Source organism: Cebidichthys violaceus, unplaced genomic scaffold, assembly GCF_023349555.1.
Source record: "Cebidichthys violaceus isolate CVI_PGR_0920_01 unplaced genomic scaffold, fCebVio1.0.p SCAF_11, whole genome shotgun sequence".
In the NCBI taxonomy this organism is placed as follows: domain Eukaryota; kingdom Metazoa; phylum Chordata; class Actinopteri; order Perciformes; family Stichaeidae; genus Cebidichthys; species Cebidichthys violaceus.
The window spans coordinates 11,395,034-11,410,798 of record NW_027176274.1 but is presented as its reverse complement, the minus strand read 5'-3'; the positions used below and the strand labels follow the sequence as shown (position 1 = coordinate 11,410,798).

General features: G+C 38.2%; 1 protein-coding gene across 5 annotated transcripts; it reads left to right on the top strand.

Moving 5' to 3' along the window:
• The first annotated feature begins 1,186 nt into the window (after positions 1-1,186).
• mbnl2 (muscleblind-like splicing regulator 2) lies at positions 1,187-15,303 on the top strand. 5 transcript variants are annotated; one of them, XM_068704789.1, is made up of 10 exons: positions 1,187-1,428; positions 4,645-5,279; positions 7,399-7,563; positions 7,651-7,878; positions 7,966-8,220; positions 9,513-9,566; positions 9,944-10,088; positions 10,342-10,377; positions 11,103-11,203; positions 12,048-12,162. In XM_068704789.1, the coding sequence occupies exons 2-10, from the start codon at positions 5,106-5,108 to the stop codon at positions 12,060-12,062; spliced, it is 1,173 nt and encodes a 390-aa protein (XP_068560890.1). In that variant the 5' UTR covers positions 1,187-1,428; positions 4,645-5,105; the 3' UTR covers positions 12,063-12,162. The 5 variants fall into 5 exon arrangements, with proteins under 5 accessions (XP_068560890.1, XP_068560892.1, XP_068560889.1 ...); XM_068704791.1 differs by lacking the exon at positions 11,103-11,203 and having other exon boundaries at positions 7,672-7,878; positions 12,048-15,303; XM_068704788.1 differs by lacking the exon at positions 11,103-11,203 and having other exon boundaries at positions 12,048-15,303.
• The last annotated feature ends 462 nt before the right edge of the window (positions 15,304-15,765 follow it).

The window sequence follows — 15,765 nt, the reverse complement described above, 5'->3', positions numbered from 1 at the left end:
ATCAATTAGTCACAACTGGTTTGTGCTGAGTGTGTTTTGCATGAGCACCAATAATATCTTTATGTCAAGTATGGATAAAATGTTACATTCACCACACACAAAGGTCATTTTTGAAGTACAAAATGAATATGTGGGAGACAAATTAATCCCCCCTGAATAAACATTGGCATGCCACTCAAAGCATTCAAATGCTCCTCCTAACACCATCATCAGCGCACATATGTTGCTGTAAGAATGCTATAGCCAATTATGTGGAGCATGACCATCACTGTCACACTATAAAATGACAGGTTGCTGATCTTTTTCTGTGTTCAGACAAACAGTTCACACTCACATAGAGTACCACTGTAAATATACTGCAAACAAGGAGGTGCTCTCCATACTTTTGGCCTATCCCGATTTGTTAGAAAATTAATGACAAGAAAAACTTGCCATAAGGGGCGCATGCTTTGTAAAGTCTAGCACTAAACAGATAAGACAGAATGTGGCGCTGACATAGAGTTATGTTTTAACATTATTGGAGAAATCTGTTATTAAACATAGTAGAGAAATCTCCCTCCCCCTCACCCGCCCTGACTGATCTTATCTGGGTTAGCATCCATCTTATTCGACCTTGAGCAGACCAATAAAGCTGGGCTTCTTACACTGATTATACAAGTCACAGATTTTTAAGTATACCTCTTATAACAAGCCTTTCATTATCATTATTTATCATACAAATAATTTGTATACACAACGCTTCATGGGCTACTTCATCAGTAATTAATACAAATTATAGGGAACAATATTTACATCACACTATTATCAAATTCATATTAATATACTTCTTTTATTAGATGATTGTATTAAAGCGTGTTTTCTCATTAAACTGATGCACAAAAACGCAAGTTTTTTTTGTGCTGTTCCCTTGGTAACAAGCAAACCCTTGCCCTTTCAGTCTACTGGCATTCGTGTGGATTGTACCACTTTCCTGTCGTAGAGGGGGGATGATAGGGGAGAATAAGTTATAGAATGGTGTATTATAGCCCGAAGATGACTACGTTAAACTCAACCTAATGCATTTATATTGTAATGTTACATTTTGTTTGATGTTCTGTATTTTAAACGTCGTATATTAAATGACTGATAACCTGTATGCCTCTCAGCTCACCCCCGGGAAACACCGTCATCACATTAGACTGACGATCGTACAGTAAGCTGTCAAAAGCTTGTTGCTTAGCTTAAATCTGTGCTAACGTTACAGTAAAGTAAAGAAGAAACGAGGTCGAAATAACAAGCTGTGATTCTATGAACAGAGCAACACGTTACATGGGTTGTTGAACAGACATTCCGGGAGCACTTGACATCTTGTTTTCGTTAACGTTGTCTGTCCTAGCTGGTGCGTGATTGCTGTTTCCTCTGGGAAAGCGGTTCATCCGTGATGATGAGGTAAGCAGGTGCACTCCTCGGCTAACCGTGCGGCTAACGTAAGCTAATAAACGTCAATGCTAATGTTAATGTTCTTTATACCATTTAGCCCCATGACAGCGGTGTCTTTAGCTTGCTAGCTAAGTATTTGTGATGAGCTAGCTAAAGTAGCCGAGGATGAGAATGCATATCAGAGTTAACATGCAGTACACGACGTTTGCAGACGATGGTGCCAGGTAATGACAGTCATTGGAGTGTTTTTGTATTTTCTGCTGTCTGTTAATTGAGAGACATAACGTTATCTGTACAGTATATACTGTAACGTGGTATGGGCGGGGCATCCAGCAGACAACCGAAATTTACGTTTCCCCTTTTCCATCAAATGTGGACAACAACCCTACACAAACGATTTAAAGTTTCTCACGGCTTTAAATACAATTACAATCGCACAAAATGTGTTTATCTGTGCATGTACCCGCCTCCAAGTGGACTGAATGTGGCAGCATGTGGCAGAAATACACCGAAATTTACATTAGAAGTTGCCACATGTTCAAAAATAAAAAATTAAAATCACCAAGAAAAATACAATCTATACATCACAAAGTCAGCTGCGCAACAGGAGGTCATTCTCTGCTTAATTTAGTAAAAATACATTAGCTTGTCATCTTGGGATTTGTCATTCTGGATTTCACAAGTGCATGAATTATGTATGCATCTTTGCAAAATCTAGGTGTATGATCTTGGATCAACACAGTGTTACACATAATTTTTGGGGCATGAAGATGCTACACAAAAGTGTATTATGAAATACAGTATTATTACCATATTTTGTATTGTGGGTAAGTTATATTGCATGAGAAATGACATGTAACTAATGAATTCAGAAGTGAAATGATGATATAGGAAACAGTACATATAATGGTGAAGAACTTTCTTTAGTAAAAAAAACAAAATAAACGTGAATATACTCTGATATCAATATTGAAGTTGAAAACTTGTCTTATTAGGGAGTGGTACAAAATGAAATCGAAAAATACTGAGACTGATTTGTGTAGCTATGATTAATTATGACATAGGCGTATATTACATAAATTGTATTAATTTCCTTGCAGGGCACTGTGTAAATACAGCATGTTCAGGACAGGTGCTACATGCTCTGTACATAGTCTCATTCCGGCTAAAAGTTTGTATAGTGTTAGTAGCTATATCATTTATTGCGCCTATACTATAATTGTTGAACTCAGTCTCTTCCTAACTCATTACATTTGATTCAATAAAGGGTCAACTGCCAGCAGTGCCTTGCTCCAAGCTGTGAACAAACAGTGCATCGGCTCCTGGTTTTCTATTGGCCGATTTCTGACTGGGAGGTTCTTCCCGGGGGTTGGCACCCAGACAGGAAGGGGGGGTGGCTGGAAATGTTTCAGCCAGAGTTGGACAGGCAAATTTTTACTGTTGTGAAGAGGAAATCTTTGGTCACTGAATCTGTGGAACAGAGACGGGGTTGAAAGCTGTTATTACGGTTACTATACAAACAAGTTAGCTGCTCAAAAGTTGGATACCTCACCGAAATCCTCGGTCTGGGAAAGAAGTTCTTTAGTGCTCCATGAAGTGAGGGAGGTAGGTTTTCTTGCTCTGTTTCCTGACTTGCGCCCAAAGGAATTTGCTGCAGTATGCTGTGGGATAGCATGCAGTAAAGCTGAGCGGCTGCTATAGCAGACGATCCGGGTAAACAACAGCAGATTTTACTTTGAATAATGTGCCTTTGGATTCTTTGTACATGTGTAGACCCTCATACTTGCTCCCAGTGGAGAAACCTCTCAACTCTTTTCAGTATGTATTCTGCTCACGAATTAACCACCTTTTCTGCCTGCTCAGCAACTTCCTGTGTGCTTTACCAGCCAGTGTGCTGGTCTGACTGTCCCGTTCTGGTGTGTGTTCAAGCTTTAGCTCGCTTGTCCTCCTATTCTGTATGTGCTTTGGTGGGCAAAGAGTCAGCATATCAGATGGTAGCAATTTAGCACCAAGCACTGGTGTCTTCCTACAGTATTAGCAAACAGGGAGTGACACTGTAATGTTAAAACAACTGGTTAAAGTGAGCAGAGAGAAAGAACTGAATCTGTATGTGATTTAGGAGGAAATCTGTCTTTTTTTAGTGCATACTGCTCAACAACTATGTAACAACATAACATTCATGTTATGGCCCTGTGGATTGGAGCTTTGAACATCTTTACATTCTGTGCTGTTATTGATTTATTGATTACTATGACACCAGCTAGCTACACATCCCTGATTAGCACAACAACTGTGGCATTGTGTTTCTAATATGGTTAACATTGTTGATTTTTATTGAAGAGGCATGGCTGGAGCTACCATTAGCAACATTAGGCTGGAGAGCGTCGCGATGTTCATCGTGAGATGTTTGTGCAGACAAAAACAAAACAAAAACCAGAATGTCTGAGAGAGATTAATGTGGATTTAAACACAAAGATCGCAGGAGTAGTACAATAAGTACCGTAGAGAAGAATTGTTCACGTTACTAAGACGTAAACAGCCTCACTGAAGTTATTGGGCAGACTTTTGATGCAGTGCTATTGTCAGTCTGTACGCAGCCATAGCTTCCAAGACGCTGACTGCTAGTCAGTTTGGTAGTTTGTTCAACACATTTTAATACTGCCTGCTGTGTTCTAAAAGCTCTGGCTCCTCTTAAATGTATTCCGCCTCTAATAACTTTGTTGTTCCCAGTTCGCCGTCGGTGTTTGACTTGTCAGGTCTTGTCTATTCAGAGCTGCAACTCGCAATTATTTTCATTTTTCATTAATCTGCCAGTTATTTTCTTGAGTAATTGTTTAATCCACAAAATGTCCATCACAATATCCCAAACTCCAAGATGACCAACAAGACTCTGTTAACAGTGATATAAAAGAGACAAAAGCATCAAATGGAACCAGAGAATGACTTCTGTTTAGGAAATGACTTAAACTATCTGGCTCTTGGGAGTCTGACATAGCTAAATATAACTTGAATAATTACAAAAAGACCACATTTGTTATTGCTTGACCTAATCTGCTTTTTGCTGTAAACTGCTGAAGAAGTCTCTCGTGAATAGAAGAAAGCACATGAGATGTTATCAGTGTTTACGGTAGCTCTAAACGTGCCAACTTGTAGACTATTTGCATCATAATTGTAATTTTTGTTTTGGATACAAATTCTGTAACATACATGCTTTTTGTCTTTCAGATCACCAACAAAAAGTGCCTTCGAGAACACATCCTCGACTTGAAGTTGGTCCGTCTACATTGATTCACTCTGAACAACAACAAGCCCCTAAAAACGCTGAAATAGAGCCACAGTATAAGAGGACAGATACTAATGACCTGAGAATGTATGACTAAAGTGACAAGTACTCATTTAATTTCCCTCACTTGTCTGATATTTATGGCCACCATCATTTGTGGAGTATACTCTTGAATGTGTCAGGAGAAACAAAAACACGTCTCCAGTGTTTCCTGTTTCCTTTTGATGGGTGATCTGTCAGTGATTGGCCAGCCTTCTGATCATTGCGCTCCAGCTGATGGAGGACTCACCAGCTTGTTTTAAAAGAGAACTCTGCACATAAAGCCAACCCTACAGCTTTTCAGTGTACGAGGCACTATAGATTCACTTAAAACATTTTTAATTTATGATTATAACCTTCGGTCATGGCGTTGAACATTTCTTCAGTACGAGACACAAAATGGCTAACTCTGGAAGTGTGTCGACAGTTCCAGCGAGGAAACTGTTCACGCAGTGATGAGGAATGCAAATTTGCTCATCCACCGAAGAGCTGCCAAGTTGACAATGGGAGAGTTGTTGCCTGCTTTGACTCACTGAAGGTAAGGAATACTGCACACCCTCATTTATACATGACTGTATACTTTGCAATTGTCCCCGCTGTGGGACTAACAAAGGATTATCTTATTTCATAACCCATGAAAGATGTTACCTGTGTCCCTGAGTGAATGCTTTCTCTATTGTATTATTGCAAGTCAAAGCTTAATTTTTACGTTGTTATTTTCTTTTTGCAACCTTTGTGCTCTTCTTGAAAAGTTTTACATTTTTGGGGATTCATTAAAGAGCTCTTTGGGGTGCAGGTTCCATCTAGAAACAGTTAAACCTGTCAGTCTACCAAACCTACAGTGATAAAAACAGGACATGGGTCAGGGTGTTTGTTTCATCATATTTAAAGAGCCATTTTCCCCAAAAAACTGGAGTAAAATACCTGTCAGATGTTGGATTACAGCCAGTTTATTCTCCTGTTTGCTCGGTTGCCTTGAATGAGACCAAGGCCGCCTTAATCCAGCCTCACATATTCACTATCATCACACAATACAGCTTTGCTCCCAGGATTATACTCCTGTTGAGTCATCGTCTTATCTCCTTTCTGGAGGCACTTTATACACAGCCTGTCTGGCCTTCTCTGTGCTCCATTGGTCGGGCCTGGACCAAAGGTTTTCACACAAATTTAGCTACTTTATTCCTTCATCTAAAAACAACATTTATTGATTTGACCTCAATGTGGCCCTCAACATGATTGATTAACTTGTGGACTTAATGTTTGTGCATTTTTGCAAATAAACAATAGAACAATTACACAATAGAGGTGTTGAGTCCCTATTGGGGTGAGTAAGTGAGTGATTTAAAATATGTCATGCCTTTTTTTCACGTTTTATCTTATTTTCAGAATGCAGGATAAACTAGAATCACAGTCTGTTCCGATGTTGGAAATAAGAGGTCAGCTCACAGTTGTCGCAGTCATGTGATGACGCTACATGAATCTTTATGTCTTTATGAATAGGCTTTTGTCCAAGGAGTCATCAAATGTCTGTTCCCAACATTGCTACTGGTATAATGTCAACTGCTAACTTAGTAGCTGTTGCTCACCCTCAGCTTTTATTCATTAAAAGACACGTAGAACTAGCTGCCCAAGTCACGCTTCACAAACAAATGTTGTTTGCTCTTACTTTGCAGTTTAGGCATTTTATTGATTCCTAACTAACTTTAACTTTATTATACAGATTGTGCACATCCTTTGCTATTGTAACTACTAGCTCATGACTTCCGTTAAAGCAGGTGAGAGTTCTGTTGATTCACAAATTTGAGCTGTTTCCAGAGACTATCACTCACGACTCTCAGACTTCTAATGATCACACCTGTTCATCACGCACTGGAAAGATAAAGAGTCGTCAATGGAACTAAACCCTCCATAGCTGTGGCAGAAGAACCTTTACGCCGGAGTAATACTCAAGGCATACTTTATGTTCATGCTTACAAGCAACCGTAAACTAAAAAGTTATATAACAATAAAACATTAAAAGGGGGGGGGGTGAATACTTTCTCTTGGCGCTGTGTTTTCTCAGCTATATCCTGTCTAATGAAACAATGTTGACAGTTCAACCTACATGGATATCCACTGAAAGTAATTAATATAAATCTCTTGGGAGAAATGCAAATTATATGAAATTAGTTAACTTGATTTGAATATAAGGGGCAGGGGGAAGCTAACCTCTCATTAGGCTAATGCGATGCTTGATTGACAGGAATTATATTGGTAGGCTCATTTTAAAGTCTAAAATGAGATAGTAATACTTCAGCTTAATAACCAGACTGTTGAAATATAATGCAAATCACCATTGCATTCCCATTGGACCATCATGCTCCTTGCAGCCTCTGTCTGATACATTTATATCAGCACATCATCTACATCCAAAGCTAACATTCAGTGCCAATACGGGAAATGGCGTTACCTTTATGTAGGTGAGAAGTGATGGATAGATGTGTACCACATCTGGCTTTCACGCTGGAGGAGGATGCTTGCATCTCATTGTAGACCAACAATTAAAGCCACAAAGAACATCTGTAATAGTTCATGATGTGAAACAACAAGATTATTTAGAGCAATGCTACGATCACGACAAGTGTTCTTCATGCCTTTACTATTCTCCCTGAATGCAGGGCCGATGCTCAAGAGAAAACTGCAAGTATCTTCACCCACCTTCACACTTGAAAACCCAGTTGGAGATAAACGGGCGCAACAACCTCATCCAGCAAAAGACAGCGGCAGCCGTGCTCGCCCAACAGATGCAGCTCATGATCCCGGGACCAAGCCTGCAGTCTGTGGTAAGGTCCTCACAGTTATTAGGGAGGAACTTCTGCTTGTGTTATGGTGCTTGTCTCCCTTGTAATATGTCACATTTTCCCTCATAGCCGACATTTCATGTTACACAGGGACTGGGTACGAATACTGGTCTTGGTTATGGTTCATACATGACACCTTTGAGCCACGGAATGAGCCTCATCCCAACAGACAACCTCTCCAGCACCCAAGTTCTTGTTTCTGGGAGCCCTACTGTCACAGTCCAGAGCTCCTCCTCCTCCTCCTCCTCCTCTTCTTCTTCTCCCTCACAGAAGCTGCAGCGTACAGACAAACTAGAGGTATTCATGCACCACAAGGAAAAAGTTTGACATAATTTGGCTACAAATGCCGAAATGCTCACCGTTTGTTATAATTTCTCCTCTCAGGTGTGCCGCGAGTTTCAGCGTGGAAACTGTGCAAGAGGGGAGACAGATTGCCGCTTCGCTCACCCCAGTGACAGCCCGATGATCGACACCACCGATAACACCGTCACTGTTTGCATGGACTACATCAAGAGCCGCTGCTCCAGGGAGAAGTGCAAGTATTTTCACCCGCCTGCGCACTTGCAGGCCAAGATCAAATCCAGTCAACAGCAAGGCAATCACGCAGCCGTGGCAGCCCAGGCCGCAGCTGCAGGCATGGTAAGACTGAGCCTTATTCAGTTTGCACCAAAAACACCTGATTTTGCCAATAATAGTGGAGGTTTTTGTGTAACTGTGTTTGCCATGACATCACTGAATGTGGAGCACTACTATTATTTCTAATGTAGGTAATGTAGTGGCATAGTATGCCCTTAAAATTCCTCATAAATGGGAACTCTGCCCTTTCTCTTCTGATAATTAAGAGCATAGATTACAAAGAAGGATTAGATAAGATTAGATTTATGGTAGTTGTTGTCAAGTTATTGCAGTGAAAGGCCTGTCAATCAAATTCAGAGCATAACATATTTTTTTTATATTGCAGTTAACTGAGAAATGGCTCGTTAGTGCTATATAGTATGAATCATTGTAATGGCACAAAAGAGCAAAGTCATCTGTTATATATTATTGACCAACTTGACAGTTTCCACTTCGTCATTTCAGCCATTTGTTTGAACGTTTCTTTGGTTTGGTTTCAGTTTTATCTTAAAATAAAAAAGATAATGCATGTTCAGGTCTCTCACTTGCCATGTGGCTTCAGTAAAATGTGCTTCCCTGCCCTTCATAGACCATCTACGTCACATTCCAGTAACATCATCTTTTATGGTTACTTACATTTACATAATATTGTTGTTGCATGAAATTTAGATTGAATTTTACACTCACAGAGGCAATTAATGGTGTACAGTAGAGAAGGCAACACAAACCGTAGTGTGATAAATGGAGCTCCGCATTCCGTGTGTGATGACATCGCTTTGTTGCCTTTGGCTATTACTCATAAAACCAAATCATTTCTCATTTAACAACAGTGCTTGATGTGCATTACATTGTTATCCCTTCCTGAAAATGTTGGAAAATCTGTGTATGTATTCAAAAGTATATAGTGTGTATATTGCAGTGCTTGCATCATGTAAGTGGTAGTGTTTTGATTACAATTACACTCTGATTGAGTGATATTATGCTGATCAATATACAGTACAAAAAGTATTCAAGATGGTGCCCTGTCATTGTGAATCTGTGTTACCGAAGCTATTGATTAACTGTACATGTTGATCTACTAATGAAGGAGTCTTTAGTTAGCGTGTCCTTTTTAATTGGTTATTTTGGTTACTGTGCATGAATATTGTGTTTTATGTTGTATACTACATTCAGATTATTTTGTTTTTGTTTTCCCCTTCTCACCTATCCACAATGCTGTCCCCCATGACGCACCTCTGCTTGCTGTTACCTGTATGTTAAACGCTTGAATCCCATTGGCCCACTGCCATCATGTGCTCGCTGCCTGCTATTAAAAGACTCAGTCGACTGCCAAAGCAATGAAGCGATCCCTCGAGGCAACTGTAGACCTGGTATTTTCACCTTTTGCTTTGGTTGTAGCATTTAATTGTACTGTAATAACTTTTCATTTTTGTCATTGTGATTTTAAAGCTTCTTCAAGTCTCATATAGTCTTTGTGTACACAGTCATCATCAGTAGCTTTAAATGCTTAATTTGATAGATTATTTAAAAATCTTTGGTTATTCCATTCATATTTGTATCCTAAAACATGCTTGATTTTTCCGCTATGTGATAACAATCATCTTTATTGTGTAGTTGTGTTTGCTGTTTTTTTTCTCCATATTTTTTATAAATGAATACTAAATATTAAGTGTAAAAGTAGAATGTAGATGAAGAGAGAGACGAGAAAGTGTTGGTGTGTCATGTCTTGTCTCTTGTTTCCTTGCAGGCCTATCCCTACAGTGTACCGCTACCAAAGAGACCAGCTTTTGAGAAGAGCAGTTGGGCCAGCTCTCTCCTCAGCCCCAGCTTTTTGCACTACCAACAGGCTCTGGCCAACACACAGCTGCAGCAGCCCACATTTTACCCCACAGGTGAGCTTTTTCATTTTTTATATTCGATGCGTATCGTCATTCTTTTTCTGGGGGTAGATGCTCTCAAATATCATTCACACTTTTCTTGTGACTCGCCTTAAAAAAATAAGATGTGGTATTTTACTTGATTCTATCTGCATATCTTTTAAATCTGTCACTCTGGGTCTTAATTGTGTGTGCTAACCACACCAAATATGTATTCATGTGGTCTCATGCGTCAGTCACCCTAACTTGTATTCTCTCTTTCACACAGGCTCAGTCTTCTGCATGGGTCCCGGTAACAGCATTGGTAGGTCCTCTCCTTATTTATTATAAAGTACGTCTCATTATTAATGTGGAATATGTGTGACGCTTTCATAGTGATCTGGAATTTTTGTTGTTACAGTTTAGGAAAGCAAAAGAATTTAATAAGGATCAACCGGGAACAGCATTTAATACCACTTTAAAAAATGATCAGAGAGAATGATTTCTTTTGTTTTCTTTTTGTTGTTGCATATTTCTGTGTTTTTGTTTAATAATCAATTCTTGTGGTTTATACTTTCTTGTAATATCAATAATCCTGTCTCAAATATCACTTCAGGTAGTCTAATAGTACTATAAAATAATAGTAATATAAAGATTTAAGCAATTTAGTGGATTTTGTTTGTAGAGTTACCTCACACCATGGATTAGGGACTCACTTAAATGATTTCTATACTCATCATTAAAACTCTCTCAATTATCTTTAAAAAACACTTCCACATGTCTGATGGCTGTTGTGTAAATTCTGTTTCTTTTGGGATGTCACATTATGGACAGATGTCCTCATGTTGTCTCTTATCAGCTCACCTTTTATGTTTCTCCTCTGCTGTCTCGCTGCGCTGTGCGATCACATCTGCTGGTCTAACCCCTGATGCTGCTGATGATGTCATATTGTATTTGCCTGGCAAGAGAGAGAGGAAAAACATTGCTATGGTTACCATAATGCTCCACCTCCCTTTTTCCATTGCTTTCATGGTTCCCTTCCTGAAAAAGTCCCCATGATGTACAGTGCTACGCCTGCTACTGTCTCTGCAGCAACTACTCACGCCACAAGTGTGCCCTACGCAGCCACAGCGCCAGCACCAGCCAATCAGGTTTGCTCCTTTTTTTTTTCTTCTTTTTTTTTAAAGCTTTTCTTCTACAGATTCTTGAGCTCTGAATAAAGTGCTTCATCTTTAAATCAGGAGTTCATCAATATAGCGTTTCCTTGCTTGCATTGCTTGTCGTTCAGCTTCATCTACCTGTAGACCAACAGTTGCACTGCAGTAGACTGCATCTGATGACAGACAGTCCTCTTCCATCTGAAAATAATGCTCTTGCATTTATTCTTTATTGCATGTTTTTTTGCTTTGCTTCATCTCAGCGCCTGCTTCAATACTTAATATGCAGTCCAAAATGTTCTCTCAATACTTAAACACTTTGGTACTTGTCGTATTGGTTATCTAATTAGTCAATATTTGTATTAATTGTACTATTATCATCTGTGGAGATATACTGTCCTGATTATGGTTTCATTTTCGTGAATTAAACTGTAATGAGACATCTTTCAGGACCTTAAGCTGTGTGTCTGTATGATCTGTGTCATATTTGACTTTGAGATTTGTATTATTTATATTTTGGTAGCTTCAGCTACGAATGTGACTTTAACTTGCAGTAGAGTTATCCAAATGTTATATAATGCTGTTTGTTTTTAAGCAGAATTAAAAGTGTATAAAATCATGCATTACATACTTATACAATATTTCAACCTGAGGGAAAATTCAATATATAGAGTTTAGGGGGTTAAAGTATTTGTTTCATTTCATTTGTATCACTTGTATACCCATCACAATGAGGATGCTTGATGAGCACTTTTGTCATGTAACAAAACACACATTTGGTAAGTGTATTTCCATTGTATGCCACCACTAAGTGTTCTGTCTTCTGCTCCTGAAACAGATCATCCTCAAGTAACCACCAGAAACAGAAGTCTGTGCCGTGTCGCTGCCGTTAAAGACGCCAAACAACTGCTCTGTAAATATTCTGTCAACGCCACACACAACCTACAACTAGCTGCATGCTGATAACACCACCGAAGAAAAACGTTGGAGACGTTACTTTGATCTCTCATAATAAATTACATAGCTCAATTACTAGGATTATACTGTGTTATAAGAGTGTCACAGAAGATCATTGTATGCACGCACCTTTGCACCCGCATTAACATGCATCCTCAGTAATGTGCTTAATATCCTGGTTTCTATTTCCTAAACTAATTCTGACACGCTCAGAAGTGCATTTAGCCTCCAGTCAATGCAATGTGTCTACAGTTTTGCGTATAGGAGCCTCTTTCATTAAAGTTACCTTTTCTGGACAAATCCAACCAGGAAACACATGGAAACAAAAACAGGCAGTATAGACACAGTGGTAACTCTTTAATATGAGCTGAAACAAACAGGAATAGTGTTCACTGACAGATAATCATTTTGTAAATATTACAAGAGGAAAAGATGAGCAGGACAGATCTAATCTACAAACCATACATGTTAAAACCAGGTGAAAAGGAGTCCTATATGAGAGATTGTTGAAATTATACCCTCAAGATATTGAGCAACAACTTATTTTTCCTTTTTTTTTGAATGTGTAATGTAAACTTGTTTTTATTAATGATTGTTTATCTAGTGCCAGCTTTAATTATTTCAAACTGAATAGTAAAACACCACATTGTAAAGATTGCATTAGTTTCCTTTAGCTTGTTGTTAGTCCATCCGTACAGTTCACCCTGTCAGCCTCAGAGAACAGGATCAGTACTCCACCTCCTGGTGTGCCTTTGCATTGCATATACAGTATGTTTGCTGAGTCAAAATACTGTATCATCCATTTGCTGCAGATACTTTTCCTTTAAGGCAGTAAAGCAACAATGATTCAAACATTTACATTTTCTCCTCCTTTTATTATAAAAAAGACAAACAAGCAAACTGTCCAACTTCAAATTCGACAAAATTTGCGGCGTAAGGACTGTCCTAACATTACGACCAGTCTCAAATTTATTGATTATTTGTGAAACCGGCTCCTGCTTCCACTTGAGCTTGAAGCGAAACATGTTTTTGGGGAAAAAGCCTCCGCAGCCATCGAAGTTACCTTAAACGAAGCGGTGTGTTAAACTACTACCGTTTTATATCCAAACTAAAGTTCCTGTAATCGTCTAAGGGATGAGTTGTGTAACTGTTCGTCTTAATGTTACAATCAGTTGTCAGTACTGTAATATTTGAATGTTATAAGTGCCTGAAGAATTGTGCAGATGAAGGTATCCGTGCATATTTAAAAGGCTTTGTGTGAAAAATCACTACATTAAATCCACTCTTTACTTAAGTCACAGTTAGACTGAAATGTTTTGCAACGCTTTGTTAGCGCATTAGTCGATTTAACTTCCACCGACGCTCACGTTTGTATGTGTGTACTATGTATGAGAGCTCAAATCCAGCTTCATTTCATTCAGTCCACTTTTAAGATGATAAGTGCTTCATGCACAGTAAAATACTTTATGTAGTAAAGTAGAATTTAAAGAGGTTAAGTTAAGTTAAGTTTGGTCGATACCACATTATGCAATGACCCTACTTTGTTTGAAACTGACAGCAGACAGACTGGGTATTGTGTCTGGTTAGGTGAAAAACAAAACAGATGTTTAAAAAAAAAAAAAAAAAAAAAAGATGTAAATGTAAATCACTCATATATGTTACGTTCTCTTCTACACACATATTTAGTTCCCTGTTCTGTTTTTTCAACTGTTTTCTTTTTAAAGAAAAAGGTGTGTGTGTACACTTTTGTGTGATTAACTCAGACAATCCACCAAGACATATTTCATTTGTTCACTTTTTCCTTCATACATTATTAGTTTGGAATATAAGGAGTATACTTGCATATGTTAATAGTTCAAACATTAGAAAAGAACACTTTTAAAAAATGTAATCTCTTCTATTTTATGATGAATGTAATTTATTAAAGCGACGTTAGCTCTGCTGGAGGTTTCCTCAAAGGGCCTCGATCTGTTGTGTTAGCCTACGATAAGCCGTCTTGTGTCCGGGGATCGAATGTTGGAGCGAGGAGAAGCTTGAAACGTTTCATCCCTGTCACCGCCTTGTCACCTGAGAGGGACAACAGCCTTTGTCTGAGCAAGGCCATAGAATTGCTTTTTATGTACAAAAAGTGCATTGTACAGGTCACATTTTACGGAAAAGTAACTTTCATAATAGTGTGATAATAGTTTGTCATCTAATTGTGTTGTTGAGGCAATCTGAAGTTGCAGTGATTAAAACTGTTTGTAAGGGATTCAAATTATTTTTCCTCCTCACAGAAACACATTAGATTGTACTGTCAGATACTTTTAATGCCATGGTGAAACACTGTAAGTGATCCAGTGCATGAGGATATATTTTGAAATGTGAGTTTTGTGTTTTATATGGGGCACCACTGCATGTTAACATCTTGCAGCAAACATATAATCCACCCTCAAGAGAATCTGATCAGATGATCTGGAGTTTATGGTTCAAAGCAGCTGTTTGAACCGTAATTCTCTTTCAAAGTTTAGGTTATTATTAGATCGATGAGATGTTTTCCCTTATTTATTTTACCTGCGAATAAAAGGCATAAAGCCGAATGTTTGTTTCACCTTTTGGCAAATAAGCTTGAATGTCGTGGATACACCTGCACATGGAAGTTGTTTGAGATTTGGATCAGAAAGATGTGGACAGTAAGAATGTTTGGTCAGACTGACTTAAGCACTTTCTCAACCGTCAGACTGAGAGGACATGCTTTTTGTGAACTTTGCCTTATCTTTAATCTATTCCTGAATTTGTATTTGTTTAGTAATTATTAGTTATATATTGTCTAATAAGTAAAAATGCATTTAACTGAACTTTTGTGTGACATTATTGCTAGACAAGTTTTGAGTTTGAGGCCAAAATGACAGTTTGTAAAATAAACCCCAAAACTATCCTGATCGGACTGGCGACAGTGCTCGTTAAATTACATCACACCGCGAAATATGCCGGTCCTGAATATAAACTGTCCCCTCTTCTTCTTCTTTTTTTTTTTAACTTACTTGGGGAAATTATTTTATTTGTGTATAATTAAACATTTCATGTTGATAGTTCTGCTCCTGTAAATTCCAAATTGTGTAATATCTAATATTGCAAATAAATAAATGTCAATTAAATGCTGTGCTTTGAGCTCCGTTGTTTTGCACTTCCATTTATGTCATTATAAGACTCTAAAACTAAAGCCTGTAAGTTTTGTTGATTCTATTAGACATCTGGCTCAAACTGAACCTGAATCTGAAATCTGTCTTTTGGTGGATAGACAATTTAAATGTATTAATTGCTACAAGAGAAACCCATAACAGGGAAATCAGTTTCATAAACGTGTTCCATAATTTAGTTTTATAAATTATTTCTTTCAGGTAGTGTGTCTGAAAGTTGTCTTGTAAGAGAGTCTCAGGCAAAGCGGCTTTGTTTGTACAGCACATTGGGTAATTAGGCAAAGTGCTGTACACGGGCAAAGAAAAGCATTTAAATTTTAGTCTCAAAAGAATAGGAAATAAAAACCAGAATAAAATCAACTATGATAACATTTTATTTAAACAAAATATTTTATAAAATACTTAAAATGATATTGAATA

Coding starts and splice junctions, on each gene's coding strand:
- mbnl2 (XM_068704788.1), top strand. CDS start 5,106: ATGGCGTTGAACATTTCTTCAGTACGAGACACAAAATGGCTAACTCTG. Junction 7,879..7,965: donor AGCGTACAGACAAACTAGAG/GTATTCATGCAC, acceptor TTCTCCTCTCAG/GTGTGCCGCGAGTTTCAGCG. Junction 10,089..10,341: donor GCCCACATTTTACCCCACAG/GTGAGCTTTTTC, acceptor TCTTTCACACAG/GCTCAGTCTTCTGCATGGGT.